Source organism: Chelonoidis abingdonii, chromosome 4, assembly GCF_003597395.2.
Source record: "Chelonoidis abingdonii isolate Lonesome George chromosome 4, CheloAbing_2.0, whole genome shotgun sequence".
In the NCBI taxonomy this organism is placed as follows: Eukaryota; Metazoa; Chordata; order Testudines; family Testudinidae; genus Chelonoidis; species Chelonoidis abingdonii.
In genome coordinates, this window is record NC_133772.1 from 34,948,312 (window position 1) to 34,961,776 (window position 13,465).

General features: G+C 58.6%; 1 protein-coding gene across 2 annotated transcripts in view; it reads left to right on the forward strand.

Moving 5' to 3' along the window:
• Positions 1 to 13,465, forward strand: part of B4GALNT4 (beta-1,4-N-acetyl-galactosaminyltransferase 4) — a 134,062-nt gene that overhangs the window by 67,306 nt on the left and 53,291 nt on the right. For both annotated transcript variants that reach the window (XM_075065032.1, XM_075065034.1), the window contains exon 2: positions 6,726 to 6,841. In XM_075065032.1, the coding sequence (XP_074921133.1) occupies positions 6,726 to 6,841 (116 nt within the window). The remainder of the gene's footprint in view (positions 1 to 6,725; positions 6,842 to 13,465) is intronic.

Sequence of the window (13,465 nt, forward strand, 5' to 3'; positions counted from 1 at the left end):
TGCATATTCGTTTACACTTGTTTTTGTCTGTGGCACTTGCAGATGGGGGCTGCAGGACCGAAATTGGTCTTCGGTCTCATCTCAGGACCCGCAATAACTGACAGCAGCTCTGTCCATCAAACTCGACAGGAGACTCCATCATCATGCTGCAGAAAAAAACTCACAGCAGCAAGTCTCAGAGCCCGGGTCAGCTGACTGGGGCTTGTGGGACTGGAGCTACAGAGCTAAAAATAGCAATGTGGGCGTCCCTGCTCAGGCTTGGAGACCCTTCCCCCTGGTGGGCTCCAGCCTGAGCCCCACCATCTACACTGCTGTTTTTAGCCCTATAGCTTGAGTCAGTTGACCCAGGGTCTGAGACTTGGCACCGCAAGGCTTTTTTTCCCAGTGTAGACATGCTCATGTGAGGCCTGGTGTAGATGTGGGGGAGTCAGGCTTGTTCTGCTCCCTGCTGTACAGTCCAGGAGGGGATCCTGCTGTCCAGACTCGGGGAATCTCACCCACAAAACTGATGCTCCGCTAACCCTGGAGATGGGATGCTGGAGCAGTGCCCACACCTACAGCAGCCAAGGAGTCTCTGCCTGTCCATCCCCCTCTCCCAGAGCAAAGGCCTGCCAAGACCAGTGCTGCCAGGATATGGGCCTGCCTGAACCTCTGCCCGGCCCTTGAACTGGGCCCCCAGCGAGGGTCAGCTCTGTTTAGCTGCACTCCTCCCGGTACCTTTCCTGGCCAGGATCCTTGAGTGTGTCCTCCCCAGGCTCTGCAGGCCTAGCCAGCACCCTCAGTGACACCCGTTGGGCTTGATCCCTCATATCCAGGTGCCCGAATTCGCCCTTGGTTCCGGTGCAAGTGGCGGCGTCTAGCTCTCTGGGAACTAAGGCAGCTGACTGGCTGTAAGAGGCACAAGAGGGCGGGGAACTGGGCCCTGCTGGGCGCTGGGTTGGTGCAGCGCCCTCGACAGGGGCGAGGGGAGTGGAAAGCAGTGAGGCCGGGCTGCAGCCAGTAGAGCTGGCCGATGTGACTCTGAGGGCGGCAGGGGAGCTGAACCTCTGAGCGAGAAAGTGACGTATGGGAACTTGGTGCTCTCTGCTTGGTGCCTCATGCTGGTTTCCAATGACCTCCCCCCCGACCTTGTTTGTTTATGGCCATTTAGTTCTCTCCCCATTGGGTGCATTCATGGAGCAAAGCATCAAACTCAACTTGATGTTGGCCATCACGATCCTAAGCACCCGCCTCATATGGTTCCTCTATGCAAAAACACCCCAGGCAATTCCACAATTGGCTCTGCCTGCTCTGCTATGTGAAAACAGACTCCTCACTCCCCTGCCTCCTGCCCGTGAGCCCTCATTTCTCCCTCCTAGCGACCCTGGTTGGGTTCCAGATCTTCCTGTTAATTGGAAAGGCTCGGAGGTGTCAGTTACACAGGTCGGGGGATGGGGAGGGTGCTTTAGTGAACAACTAATCCATTTTCAAAATCCCTGCTATGTTATCCTGGGAAGCGGATTATTGTAATGCTGTAAGTAGAGACTTTTATAAACCTCCCTTTGCTCAGCAGAGCAGAAGGATCAGTATAAAAAAAAAAAGTGCTGGAGGGAAATTTTTATCCTGGAAATAATTATCGTGCCGTGCTGTCACAGAGCAGTTTGAGAGCTCTGCTGTCAGGGACGCTCTGGGAACTGGACACCTGGCCTGGGCTCCTTTGAGAGCCTGCTTCGAAGCTTTCTGCTCCAACAAGTCAAGGGTTGTTTTTCCACTCACTTAAGTGGAAGCAGTGGCAGAGTTGGGCCTGGAACCCCAGAGTCATGCCCCCGGTCTGACCGCTAGACACATATCTAGTGGGATGGAGCTCCAGCCACACCCGGGCTGGTGAGAGGAGACACGGTGGGCAGCTTGTGCTTTCCTGTGTGAAGCCTGAGCCTTGACGCTTCAGAGAGAGTTTGGGGGCTTGTCTGGTTTTTGGGTGTGAATGGGGGGGGTAGCCCCCCATGGATTCCCCAGCTCATAGATAGTCTCTGCTGTTCCCCCAGCACTTCCGAGGCTGGGGTTTAGACCAGGATTGATGCCCAGAGCAGACAGCCCTTTCCAGGCCACTTAGCATGAGTGAGAGCTGTGTTTGCACCATCCTCCTCCCTGGAGCAATTGATTGAGTCCTTCCCTCCTTCACGTGTGGTAAATGTGAGCTTGAGTGATGGGGGCTCTCTGGCAAAGAGACTCGGCTCCTGCAGGAGAGCTCTTTCCTGCCAATCTGCAGTTACAGAGCCGGGCCAGCTGCTGTGACCAAGCCTTCGCCCTCAGACTGAGAAACGCTCTCCAGACCCCCCTCCTCAGTGCTATTCATGTTGCCTAGTGAGTGCTGCCTAGGGAGCCCCACGAACCAGGGAGGGACCTGAGCCCCATCTGCATCAGATCCAACTGTCCCCATAGGCCCCAGGGGGCCTGGATCCAGGGTTCTGGTTCAGTCCCATCTCTACTGCAGATCTGGGACCCATGAAGACCACAGGCCCCGCCCGGCCATGCTCAGCCTCCTGGTGGAGCATGGCATGCTGGGAAAGCAAGCGTTGCCTCCACAGACTGCACCTGTCGGGGTTAAGTGTCAGGGCGGGTGCCCAAGGTGTGGCCCTAGATGGTGTCTGGGGCTCTGTCTTGACGCTGGGCATGAGAGCCGGTTTAGGAGACCCCCTCTGGATGGGAAGGAAGTGGATCAGAAAGGACTGGAGCCCCGTGGGATCCCACAGGCCCCATCCCCTCTAACCCCAAGCCGATCTGCAATTTCATCTTCATTTGGCTCGTGACTGAAGTGGAAGGGGGAATTTCGAGCCCCAGGCTGCACCTGCCTCTCTGTAGAGTCCGATGTGCTTAGTGTGGTGGCTGCCGTGCCATGGCGGGTTTGATGTGCCGTCCCTGCTGCTCCCTTCTCCCTGGAAGCCTCTCAGGTTCAGGATGAGACGCAAGGGACGGAAGGAGGAACCTGCTGGGGCCTTCCCCTCTCACCGTCTGCAGGGTGGAGCGAACTTCCCAGTGCAGGGCGCTCAGAAGGGGGTTAGAGGCAGGGCTGTGATTGTCCCACTCGACCTCAGCAATCAGAGTGTGGGGGCAGCTGTGGCAGTCGCCCACGCAGGGTGTGTCCTGCACCCAGGGGACAGGAGTATCAAGGGCTGTATGAGCACCCCAGCCCGAGCCCTGCACTCCTGCCACTTCCAGGGCTGTCGGGGCTGGGGTATCGGGCTGTTGGGGCCGGGGGGCAATGGATGCTGCGAAGCCAGGGGCGTTGGGGCTGGGGAATCTGCTGCTTGCCTTGCTGGGGATAGCTGGGGGAGAAACAGGAGTGTTAGAAGAGGTGCTGCCTCCCTGTGCTGTGGGGCAGGCGAGGGCTGGCCAGCCGGGTGCACGGGGGCCCCATCTCTGGGGCTGGGTGCTCAGCCATGGAGCCAGGAGCTTGCAGCTCAGCCCTGCTCTTACGTCAGGGCTGCAGGCTGGGCTGCCTTAGGTGTAATTAAAGCTGACACTGATGAGCTGCTCAGCACAGCTGTGGTGAAGAAAGCCCTGGCCAAGAGCAGTGCTCCCAGCCCCAGGGCCAGCCCCGCTGTCTGCCAGGCACATGCCTCCCGGGACCAGGGCAACCCCTTCCCCTGCAGCACCCTTCCGGGCGTGTGCTCAGCCCCTGGAGACACATGCCCTCTGCCCCATGCTGCCTGGGCTGGCCCCCTCCATCTGCTGCACTAGCCCCACCCTGGCTGCATGCTCCGTGCCATCACCTGGCCCTGATATTCCCGCAGCAGTGTCAGATGTGAGGCAGGACATCCCAGGCTCCCCCTCCAAAGCTGTGGCAGGGCCAGCAGGTGACAGCAGCTACTCCGGGCGGGCCATTGAATGTAATTCAGCGGGGCCTGGGTATTGCCACCTGTCCCGCATTCTGCTGCTCTTGGTGTCCTCCCCAAAGGCTGAGAGAGCCCAGGGCAGGTGAGTTAAGCTGATGGCCCAAGCTTGGCTGGTGGTCTCAGGAGGCATGTGTGGGAGCCACTGAGCTCAGACCTTGCCTGCGGAGAGCAGTCGGAACACAGCAGCTCTGACCCAGAAATAATCTCAGAACTTGGCAAAAGTTCCCAGGGCCCCAAGACCACATCCTGGCCCTGCCCAGCCTGACGTGTGTCCTGGTCCCATTTAAACTTAATTGGCAGCTTGAGCTCAGCAGAGGCCACCACTGAAATAGCAGGAGGTCTGGGGGCAGTTTGGGGGCCACTGGCAAAGCCATGGGGTGAGGAGGTGGCAAGCTACAGCTGGGGTTCATGGGCAGAGCTGGGTGGCCCAGAGAAGGGATAGCCAGGGGCAGGGGCGGCTGCAGGTCAGCACTGGGGTGCATGGGCAGAGCTGAGTGGAGCCCAGGGCTGGGATAACTGGGAGGCTGCATGTCAGCACTGGGGTGCATGGGCAGAGCTGGGTGGGCCCAGGGCTGGGATAACTGGGGGGCTACAGGTCAGCACTGGGGTCCATGGGCAGAGCTGGGTGGGGCCCAGGAAAGGGATAGCTGGGGGCGGGAGCAGCTGCAGGTCAGCACTGGGGTGCATGGGCAGAGCTAGGTGGGTCCTGGGCTGGGATAACGGGGAGGCTGCAGGTCAGCACTGGGGTGCATGAGCAGAGCTGGGTGGGCCCAGGGCTGGGATAACTGGGGTGCTACAGGTCAGCACTGGGGTTCATGGGCAGAGCTGGGTGGGGCCCAGGGAAGGGATAGCCGGGGCGGGAAGCTGCAGGTCAGCACTGGGGTGCATGGGCAGAGCTGGGTGGGTCCAGGGCTGGGATAACGGGGAGGCTGCAGGTCAGCACTGGGATGCATGGGCAGAGCTGGGAGGGCTCAGGGCTGGGATAACTGGGGGTCTGCAGGTCAGCACTGGGGTGCATGGGCAGAGCTGGGTGGGGCCCAGGACTGGGATAACTGGGGGCTGAAGGTCAGGCCTAGGGTGCCTGGGCAGAGCTGAGTTGAGGACCCAGGTGATGCTGCAGGTCACGGATGCAGCAGCCCTGAGGGTGTCACAGCACTTCCCTCAACTGCCTCTGGTTCTAGCTAGTGCCTCCTCATGGGCTCCTTCTGGGCACCCAGGCACATGTCATTTGATTTTATCTGCTAGTCATACAAGGAGCTGGGGTGGATGGGTGCTGGGGGGCATCTCTGGTGCCAGTGCCTCTTGCTGAGCCGGTGGGGGAGAGTGTCCCAGGAGGCTGCTGGTGGATGGAGAAGGGGCACCACTGCCTGTGGCAATAGATCCTGGTGCACAGTCCCACAGGTACCCCTGAGTTCTCAGAGTGGGCGTGAGCTACGTAGCTTTTCTGCATGCAGTTCTGGTTGCCCCAGCGCCAAAGAGCTCTATTGGAATTGTTAAAGGTGCGGAGAAGGGCAACAGAAATGCTGGGGACTGGAACAGCGTCCATGTGAGGAGAGATTCACAGCTAAGGTAGAGCCCATCAGGTGGTGCAGAGTTGGGATTATGTTTTCCAAAGTTCATTATTTTACATTGCTCAGCACTGAATTTCATTGCTCGCCATCTGCAAACCGGCGCTCCGGTTTGCAGATGGCGAGAGGCTGGGCGAGGTGACTGGGCCATGTTGTTGGCCAGTCACCCAGTTTAGTGAGATCCCTTTGTAACTCTCTGCAATCTCCTTTGGACTTCACTCTCTTGAGTAATTTGGATCATCGGCAAATTTTGCCACCTCACTGCTTACCCATTCTCCAGATCATTTGTGAATACGGTGCCCTGGTCCCAGGACAGGCCCCTGGGGGACCCCGCTATTTACCTCTCTCCAGTCTGAAACTTGGCCATCGATTCCTACCCTTTGTTTCCTATCTTTTAACTAGTTACCGATCCATCAGAGAACCTTCCCTCTTATCCTAAGGACTCTCCAGTTCTTTCAGACCCCCACTCCTAACTGGCAGCCTTGGATTCTGTTAGCTGCTTGACAAGGGCCTATGCCAGGCCTGACCCCCTGCGGGTGCAAGGAGCAGAGCACCACAAGGGGTGAAATGAGATCCAGCTGTCTGATTGCGGGAACCTCTAGGAGTGCCCCAGTCCTGGGCCAGGAGCCTGTTGTGCAAGGCGTTGTACAGACCCACAATGGAAGGATGGTCCCTGCCTTGTTAGGCTCTGGGAGAGCGTCCCATCCAGCCTCCTGGTGCCTGCCGGATACACAGCGCTGCATGCCACCCCCGCAGTTAGAACTGGGCTGCTCCCCTGCGACTGGGTTTCTTGGGCAGAGCCAAGCCAGGGCATAGCATCTTAACCAGCCTCGTCACAGCAGCCCTGTTGCCATTAGAGTTTTGGGCTCTGCTTTTCAAACCTGGGTGCCTAAAGTTAACCCTTCCATGGGCCCCTGCGCCCAGTGGGACCCCCGGGCGCTAGTGCCTCTGAGAATCAAGTCATTGGTTTGGGTGTCCCCCGTGTGGCATCCAAGTCTGAAAATGTCAGCCAGGTCTTTTCTGTCGTGCTGGGAGGCAAGTGGCAGCTGCAGGGGAACAGACTGGCCCTGGCTATGAACAGGGCTGTGGACTGAGCCCATGGCTGATACAGGTGGTGGTGCTGGTAGCTCAACCTGGGCATTCCTTGGCACTGCGCTGTAGGGCAGAATCCCCTTCCTGTCTCCCCAGGGCCACAGTGGGTGTATGGGTGGGTGCGTGCTGGCTTGCCGGCCGGGGCACTGCAGTCTCATGCACCCCCGCTGCATCTGTTTGTTGTTTGCAGATGGCGAGAGGCTGGGCGAGGTGACAGATGCTGGCAGGCGTGTGGCCGGGGCCCGGGCGGCAGCTCAGCAGAGAAAGGCCGACGATTCCAGCGAGAGCCGGGAGGATGAGCAGATGGTAATCACAGGCTGGCCTGTCTTCTCTCTCTCTCTGTTAAATGGGAAATGAGTTCCTAGCGGCTCTGGTTCTGGGCTGGAAGTGCCTGGGGGCTGGAGCCATGTGAGTGCCAGGGGAGGGGGCTGATGCACCTTGGGATTGCCCTGCATGGCTTCCTGCTGCCCCTGGAGCTGGGCTGGCAAAGGGGGCTGCTCAGACCCAGAGGGCACCCTGAGGGAAGCAGGGGCCCTGTGAAGGGAGAGGGGATAGCCCTGGTGGGAAGCCCATGATGGGAGTTTGGGGCGGCCCACAGGATGGCCCTGGTGGGGAGTACAAAGCAGGCATTCTTAAGGGACTGTGCTGTTGGAAGCCATGTAGGGGTGTGTGTGTTGGCCCCAGGGCCGGCGCTACCATTTAGGCAGCCTAGGCAATCGCCTAGGGCGCCAGGATTATTCAGGGGGCGGCATTTTGCCGGGGGGGCGGCAGGCGGCTCCGGTTGACCTGCCGCAGGCATGCCTGCGTAGGGTCCACTAGTCCGCGGCTCCGGTGGAGCTGCCGCAGTCATGCCTGTGGACGGTCGGCTGCTTGCGCGGCTCTGGTGGACCGCCCGCAGGCATGCCTGCTGCAGCTCCACCGGAGCCATGGACCAAAGGACCCTCCACAGGAATGACTGCGGCAGCTCCACCGGAGCCGCGGGATCAGCGCGGGGGGTGGCGAAATGGCCGTGCGCCTAGGGCGCGAGAAACCCTAGTGCCGGTCCTGGTTGGCTCGTATGGCTCCATCCCCCCCGGCGACGTATGTGGGGATCTCTGACGGGATCTCTGGGTCAGAACACCCACCACACTGTCCAGGGGGCTCCACGAGGAGCCCTCTTGGCAAGCACACAGCAGGAGGTGCAGGGCAGTCCCCCCTTGGCATCACGCTATCGGAAAGGGCAGAGTAGGGGAAGGGCCCCGCTCGGCTGGTCAGGGCACAGGGGAGTCAGCCTGCCCTAGGAAATAACATGAGGTGGGGAGCTGGGAGGGGTGTGGCAGTGGGGTTGGGTCTCCAGTGGCCTTGCCCCTTTGGAAGGCGTTGGGGCTGGCCCATCAGATGGAGCCTGGGAGGAGAGGGAGGGGGTTTGAACTGGACGTGACCCTGCTCCTGCTGGACTCTCTGGGGCCAAGAACCCGGCTGTCATCTGACAGTTAGCCGCTCCTGACAGCACAGCGCCTCTGGGGCTGGCGGGTACCTGGGAGCAGCTGCTGCACCAGCCCTTCCCAGGGCCGGCCCTGCCAGCCACGTGCTGTGCAGCACCCATCGCCAGGGCAGCCGGGCAGCACGAAGAGCACGTTGGATCTGACTCGCTCCTCCAGGATCGTGCCATCAGGGCTCGGGCAGGCTCCAAGCCAGGCTTGGCAACGTGGGAGCCCAGCGGAGGGAAAGCTCATATTTCACTGCCTGACAGTGATACTTCATTTCCCCTCACTACGAAAACAGTGACATTGACCGATCGCTGCCCCTTTCCCGAGGCATTGGCAGCCATGGGACACGAGGGAAATAGCAGCAGCACTGGCATGGCGATCATGTGGCAGCGATTAGCACAGGGTGTGGAAAGGCTGGCATGCCAAGTGCAGAGACCTGGACCAGTGGAGCCCTGCGCTGGGCCAGTAGCTGGAGCCCCCAGCTAACTGCAGACTCTGTGAGAAGTACAGGACAGAGCAATGGACCATCTTCAGCAGAGGCCAGTTCCAGGTGGTTTAAATACCAGGGCCAACCGCACCTCCCTCCACAATGCAGCTAATCTGGACAAATCAGGCTGGGGCTGTTTCTTCCTGGCCAAGCTGCTGCCCTGAAGCATGAAGATTGAGAGCTCTTGAAATGCTGATCCTGGTACAAAAGTCGAGCCTGCTCCTCTTCCCTTTGCACAGCCTTCACATGGGGCTGCCACGATTAAAGTGGATCTGTAGCATCCTGTCTGACATACCCAGACAAGTGGAGACTTGCAAGTCAGCCAGGGAGCAGGAATAGAACCCAGGTGTCTGGACACCCAGTTCCCTGCTGTATCCACTAGACAAAGTAAACGTCTGTCAGATGTTCCTAAGTGGTTTCCAAACCATCAGCCTTGCCCTGCTCTAGGGAGTCCCACAGGTTTCTGATAAATGGCACAACAGAGGTATTTCTTTTTAGCCGTATTTCATGTGTCGCCTCTGTTGAATCGCATGCCCCTTTGTGTTCTGGAGTCGGGGCAGCAGGAAAGCCTGCTTGGCGTGATCTATCTCAGCAATTTCCCCTCACCCTTTGCACCCTGACTAGCCCTGCTGTCTCCATCACCTCCTGCCTGACCCCTCCCCTTCCCTCAGAGGCTCTGCCTGCATCTGTTCCCCTTCTGTGCTGTTCGGAGAGGAAGGACCAGCCCTGACGGTGTTGGGCATTGCTTGGTCTCAGGCCATGGAAGCAGCTCCGGTGCCCTTCTCTCTCCCATGCTTGCTGGCAGGGGGAGCGCCCCTGGGGCACTAATGGCTGATCTCCGTTAGGGGGATGGAGAGAGGCCCGAGCTGAACACTCAGCCTCTCTGTGGCTTGGGTACATCATTGGAGCACAGGCAGCTGTTAAGCGGGACCCAGCCAGTGGCCCTGGGCAGCTGCTTCTCGTCCCCCGTCCCCGTAGCCCTCATGTGCTGGCAGCTGCACCCTTCCCTCTCGCCACTGAGAGGCGCTCCAGCTCTGGCCTCTGTTAGCGGCTGAACAAGTCCAGATAGGAGGGGGCAGTAGTTATAGCCGTGGGTTGTGCCCCGCCAGCACCCAAGGGCATCATGCCTGCCTTTGTCCTGTGCAGGCGGAAAGCACCTGGCAGCAGGGCTCCTGCGTGTCTCCCACAGTGTGGCCAGGGCTCTTCACGCCACACTGCAGCCCCTGGCATAGGGATCTGTGTGGTGCTGCCCTTCCCCAGCCACACACACTGAACTCCAGAGCATAGATCGGGTGCTGTGCCTGGGCCCCTTCCTGCCCCTGGCTGTCTCTGCCCCAGCCCCTCAAGGAGGTTTGGCTTAAAATCAGGTGGCTGGCTCCTGCAGGGGTTACCAAGGGAACTGAAATAGCTCCTGAGCTGGGTGCGGACACAGGGCCACCAGGGGAGAGCGCCGCCCCAGTTTTGGCTGCAAAGGTTGCCAGTACTTTCCTGAGAGCTGCGGCCCGTCAGACGGCATTAGCTGGGCTCCAGAGAGGAAGCAGTGCTGTGGTAAGGTGCCCCGCCAGGGTGTTCCTGAGCAGAAACCCTGTGAGCGTTTCTTTCCTCATCACCTGATGGTCTCAAACCGCTTTGCAGGCCCTACTAACCTGTGGGAGGCAGGTGGGGATGTGAGGGGTGCAGCTCTCTCAGCCAGCCTGGGGTTCTCCCTGCTTTGATCTGAACCCAACATGCCCCTTTGAAAAGCAAAGGCAGGCTGACCCTAGGGATTTGCCCCATTCCAGCCATTGGGTATCTGCGCTGATACCCCTGCTAGCGCAGCCGAGTGGCTGTTGGCGCTGGTGGAGCTAAGGCTTGCTTGAAGTGGAGGTTCGCTGTAATTGTGGCTGTAATGGTGGATCCTGTCTGTGCCGGGGGGGCTGCCTCAAGGCAAAGCCCCATTGCCTGTTCTCTGTCGTCCCATCAGTTCAGCGGTGGTGGCCCCCCAAGCGAGGCCAGGAGGGGCATCTCGCAGATCACCGGAGCCTTGCCCCATCTGAACATAATACGCCCCATCTTCTCGCCAGCACTGTAAAGCAAACGGGAGAGTTGTCCCCGCAGCCGGACAGCTCAGGGGATCCCGGCTGTGAATTGCTGCCTCTGTCAGTACAGGGAGGGGGAAAGTTCCTGGTTGGGAAGAAAAACAACCATGGCTGAAATAGCTCCCTGGATCCAAAGCAAACCATTCGGGCTAAAATAAACAGAGATGGGAAAATGAGCCCAGAGCAGTTTAAACTCGGTGGCTTGTTAATTACAGAGGCTGCTGTCCACAGGCAGCAACTTATAGCTAGGGTAAGGCAGGGCTGCCTGTGCCCAGCCCCTCCTCTGGCAGAGCCCCTCGCTCTCCCGCACCGTGGCACGGAGCCACCGTGGCCCCGGTGTGCCAAGGAACACAGAAGCTTTTATATGCTACAGCTCAGCCACCTTGGAGCGGGGGCCGGGGAGTGGAGAGAGCCATTTATTTGGGTTTCCCAACTGTGTGCTGCTAATGAGAGCCAGCTGCACACTAGACAGTGATGAGATGGCGAGAAATAGGCTTGGTCGATGCGGCTTCCCCCATTTGGTGTGTTATCAATCCAGTGCCAGTGCCACATGGATGGATCCCACCCATCATCTCCCTCCTTCCCTCCCTCCCCCAGGGCCTGCACCACAGGACGGGGGGCACCGAGCTTGTGGCACTGCGGAGCTCTCACCGTCCCTGGGGACCCCAGTGAAACCTCCAGAAATCGGCATGGAAGTGCCACTAAGTTTTAGAACCAGCGTAGGAGGGACTTGGACAGCGCTAGTATCAGCTGCCCCCTCCTCTGTCCTGCGCTGACACCTTCAGACCTCCTCCCCACCCCATCCCCCCAGCAGCACTTCTTCTAAAGGCTGCTCTGGAATTTGGGCTAAACTTTCCACGGGAGCGGAAGGAATTCTTCCTTTCAAACAATCAAAGCCTAATTATGCCGCCTGTCTAATCACGTTTTCAGAGGACATTGTTCCCCTCCTCTGGGGCTTTAATTAGTTCGTTCAGACAAAGTTTGCTGATTACTTCCGTAGTGCCACGCATCCTAATGGGCTCCTCTTTGTTTACAGCATTTATCTGCCACCGCCTGTCTCCGCTGGCTGCCACACACTCTGCTGAGGCGTGTGATGTACTTGTTACCTTCCCTGCTGGCCACAGCAGTGGCCCTCCCGGGCGTCTCCAGGGGCTGCCCTCTTGCGTGGTCCCTCCGGCCTCGGGGAACCTTTGCTCACTGTACCCCAGCAGCAAGGGTCTCTGGACAAGCAGGGGCTGGAGAGGAAGACCGGTCTTGGAAGGTCTGGGTTTGATTCCCACCTCTGCCACAGACTCCCTGAGTGTCCCAGGGCAAGTCACTGAGCGTCTCTGTGCCTCAGTTCCCCATCTGTAAACTGGAGATGGTTTGTCATGTCTGTCTGGTCCTTACTGTGCTGTGGACAGGGCCTGGCGTGATGGGGCTCCCAGGGCAGCCTGGGCTCTTGGCATGCCTACAAATAACGAATAGCTCAGTATCATTAATTCCAGTAGCATATGGAGGCCCAGATCAAGATCAGGGTCCGACTGTGCCAGGCGCTGAACAGACACAGATTAAAAGACTAGGACACCCCCACCACTATTTCATTTTCCTCTACTCTCTCCATCTTTTCTCCTCCTCCCTACTTCCTTCATGTCCCCGCTCTTGCTATCTTCCTGCGTCTGAGTCCCCGTGCCAGGGCACCACTGCCACTCCTCACGTCCCCAGCTATGAAATGCCTGGCACCTGCGTGGGTGTATCTCCGTAAGCAGGGCAGGGAGCCCAGCATGGGCTAGTACCCGGCACACAGGACTGGGAACTGGGAGATGCAGGCTATCAGATGGATGCAGCCAGGGACTCGCTCAGTGACCTTGTGCAAGTCACTTCTCCCCGTCCATCCCCATCTTTGTGCTGCCTGTGGACAGCCCGAGGGTTCCTAGTCTCCCCCAAGGTGGGTTGTGTCAGGAGCAGGGAGAGCTCTGGAGAGGGGTTGATTGGAGCTTTCCTCTTCCCTGTCATACTCAAGAGCAGGATGCTATTTTTTCCCTCCTGTCCCTTTTTCTTTGCCGTCATTAGCACTGCAGATGCCCGGTAACTAAATCAGACCTGCAGCATGCGGCCTGCCAGAGGCCAGTATCAGCAATTGCATGGTCGCTGGGGGGTGAGTCTAGACAGACTTACCCCCAGGCCATCGTTACGAGAGGCTGTGCACTCAGCTGGGAGCTGAAGCTAGACAATTCAGCCTGGCAATAAGGCGTCCATTTTTACCAGCGAGGATAATTAACCTCTGGAACAATTTACAGAGGCTTGTGGTGGATTCTCCATCACTGGCCATTTGAAAGTCCAGATTGGAGGTTATCCTGAAAGCTCTGCTGTAGGAATTATTCTGGGCAGTGCATTGGTCTGTGACATACAGGAGCTCAGCCCAGATGATTGCAATGAGCCTTTCTCACCTTGGAATCCATGAATCTGTGCTCCAAAGGCTCGGAGGACAATGACCAGCTGCTAGGGTCTCCCAGAAGCCCCCGAGAATGCCAAGTGGGAGGCAATGAAAGAATGAGGGCAAGGATGAAAGAAGAAACCACTGGCATCCAAAGGGAAGGAGAAGGACTCAGAGCATTTTATGTTTCCTGAAGATCTCTCCTTCTCCCATCATTAGTTCCCTCCAAGGCATTTATCTCTGATACCCTGAGCTGCGCTGCCTTTGGATCTGCTGTTCCACTGCTTGCTTCTAAATCACTGCCAAGCCAGATGGGAGTGGGTAATATGAACGAAACCTGCTTCAAAAACCCACCCCGCTCTCCGCCTTCACTTCAGCAATCACCTGCTTGGGGAGCAGTCTGGCTGCTGAATTCACCCACCTCTGGGGTCCATGCATGCAGAAGAGAGTCCCCAGTCCGCAGCAAACGTTCTGGTCTCT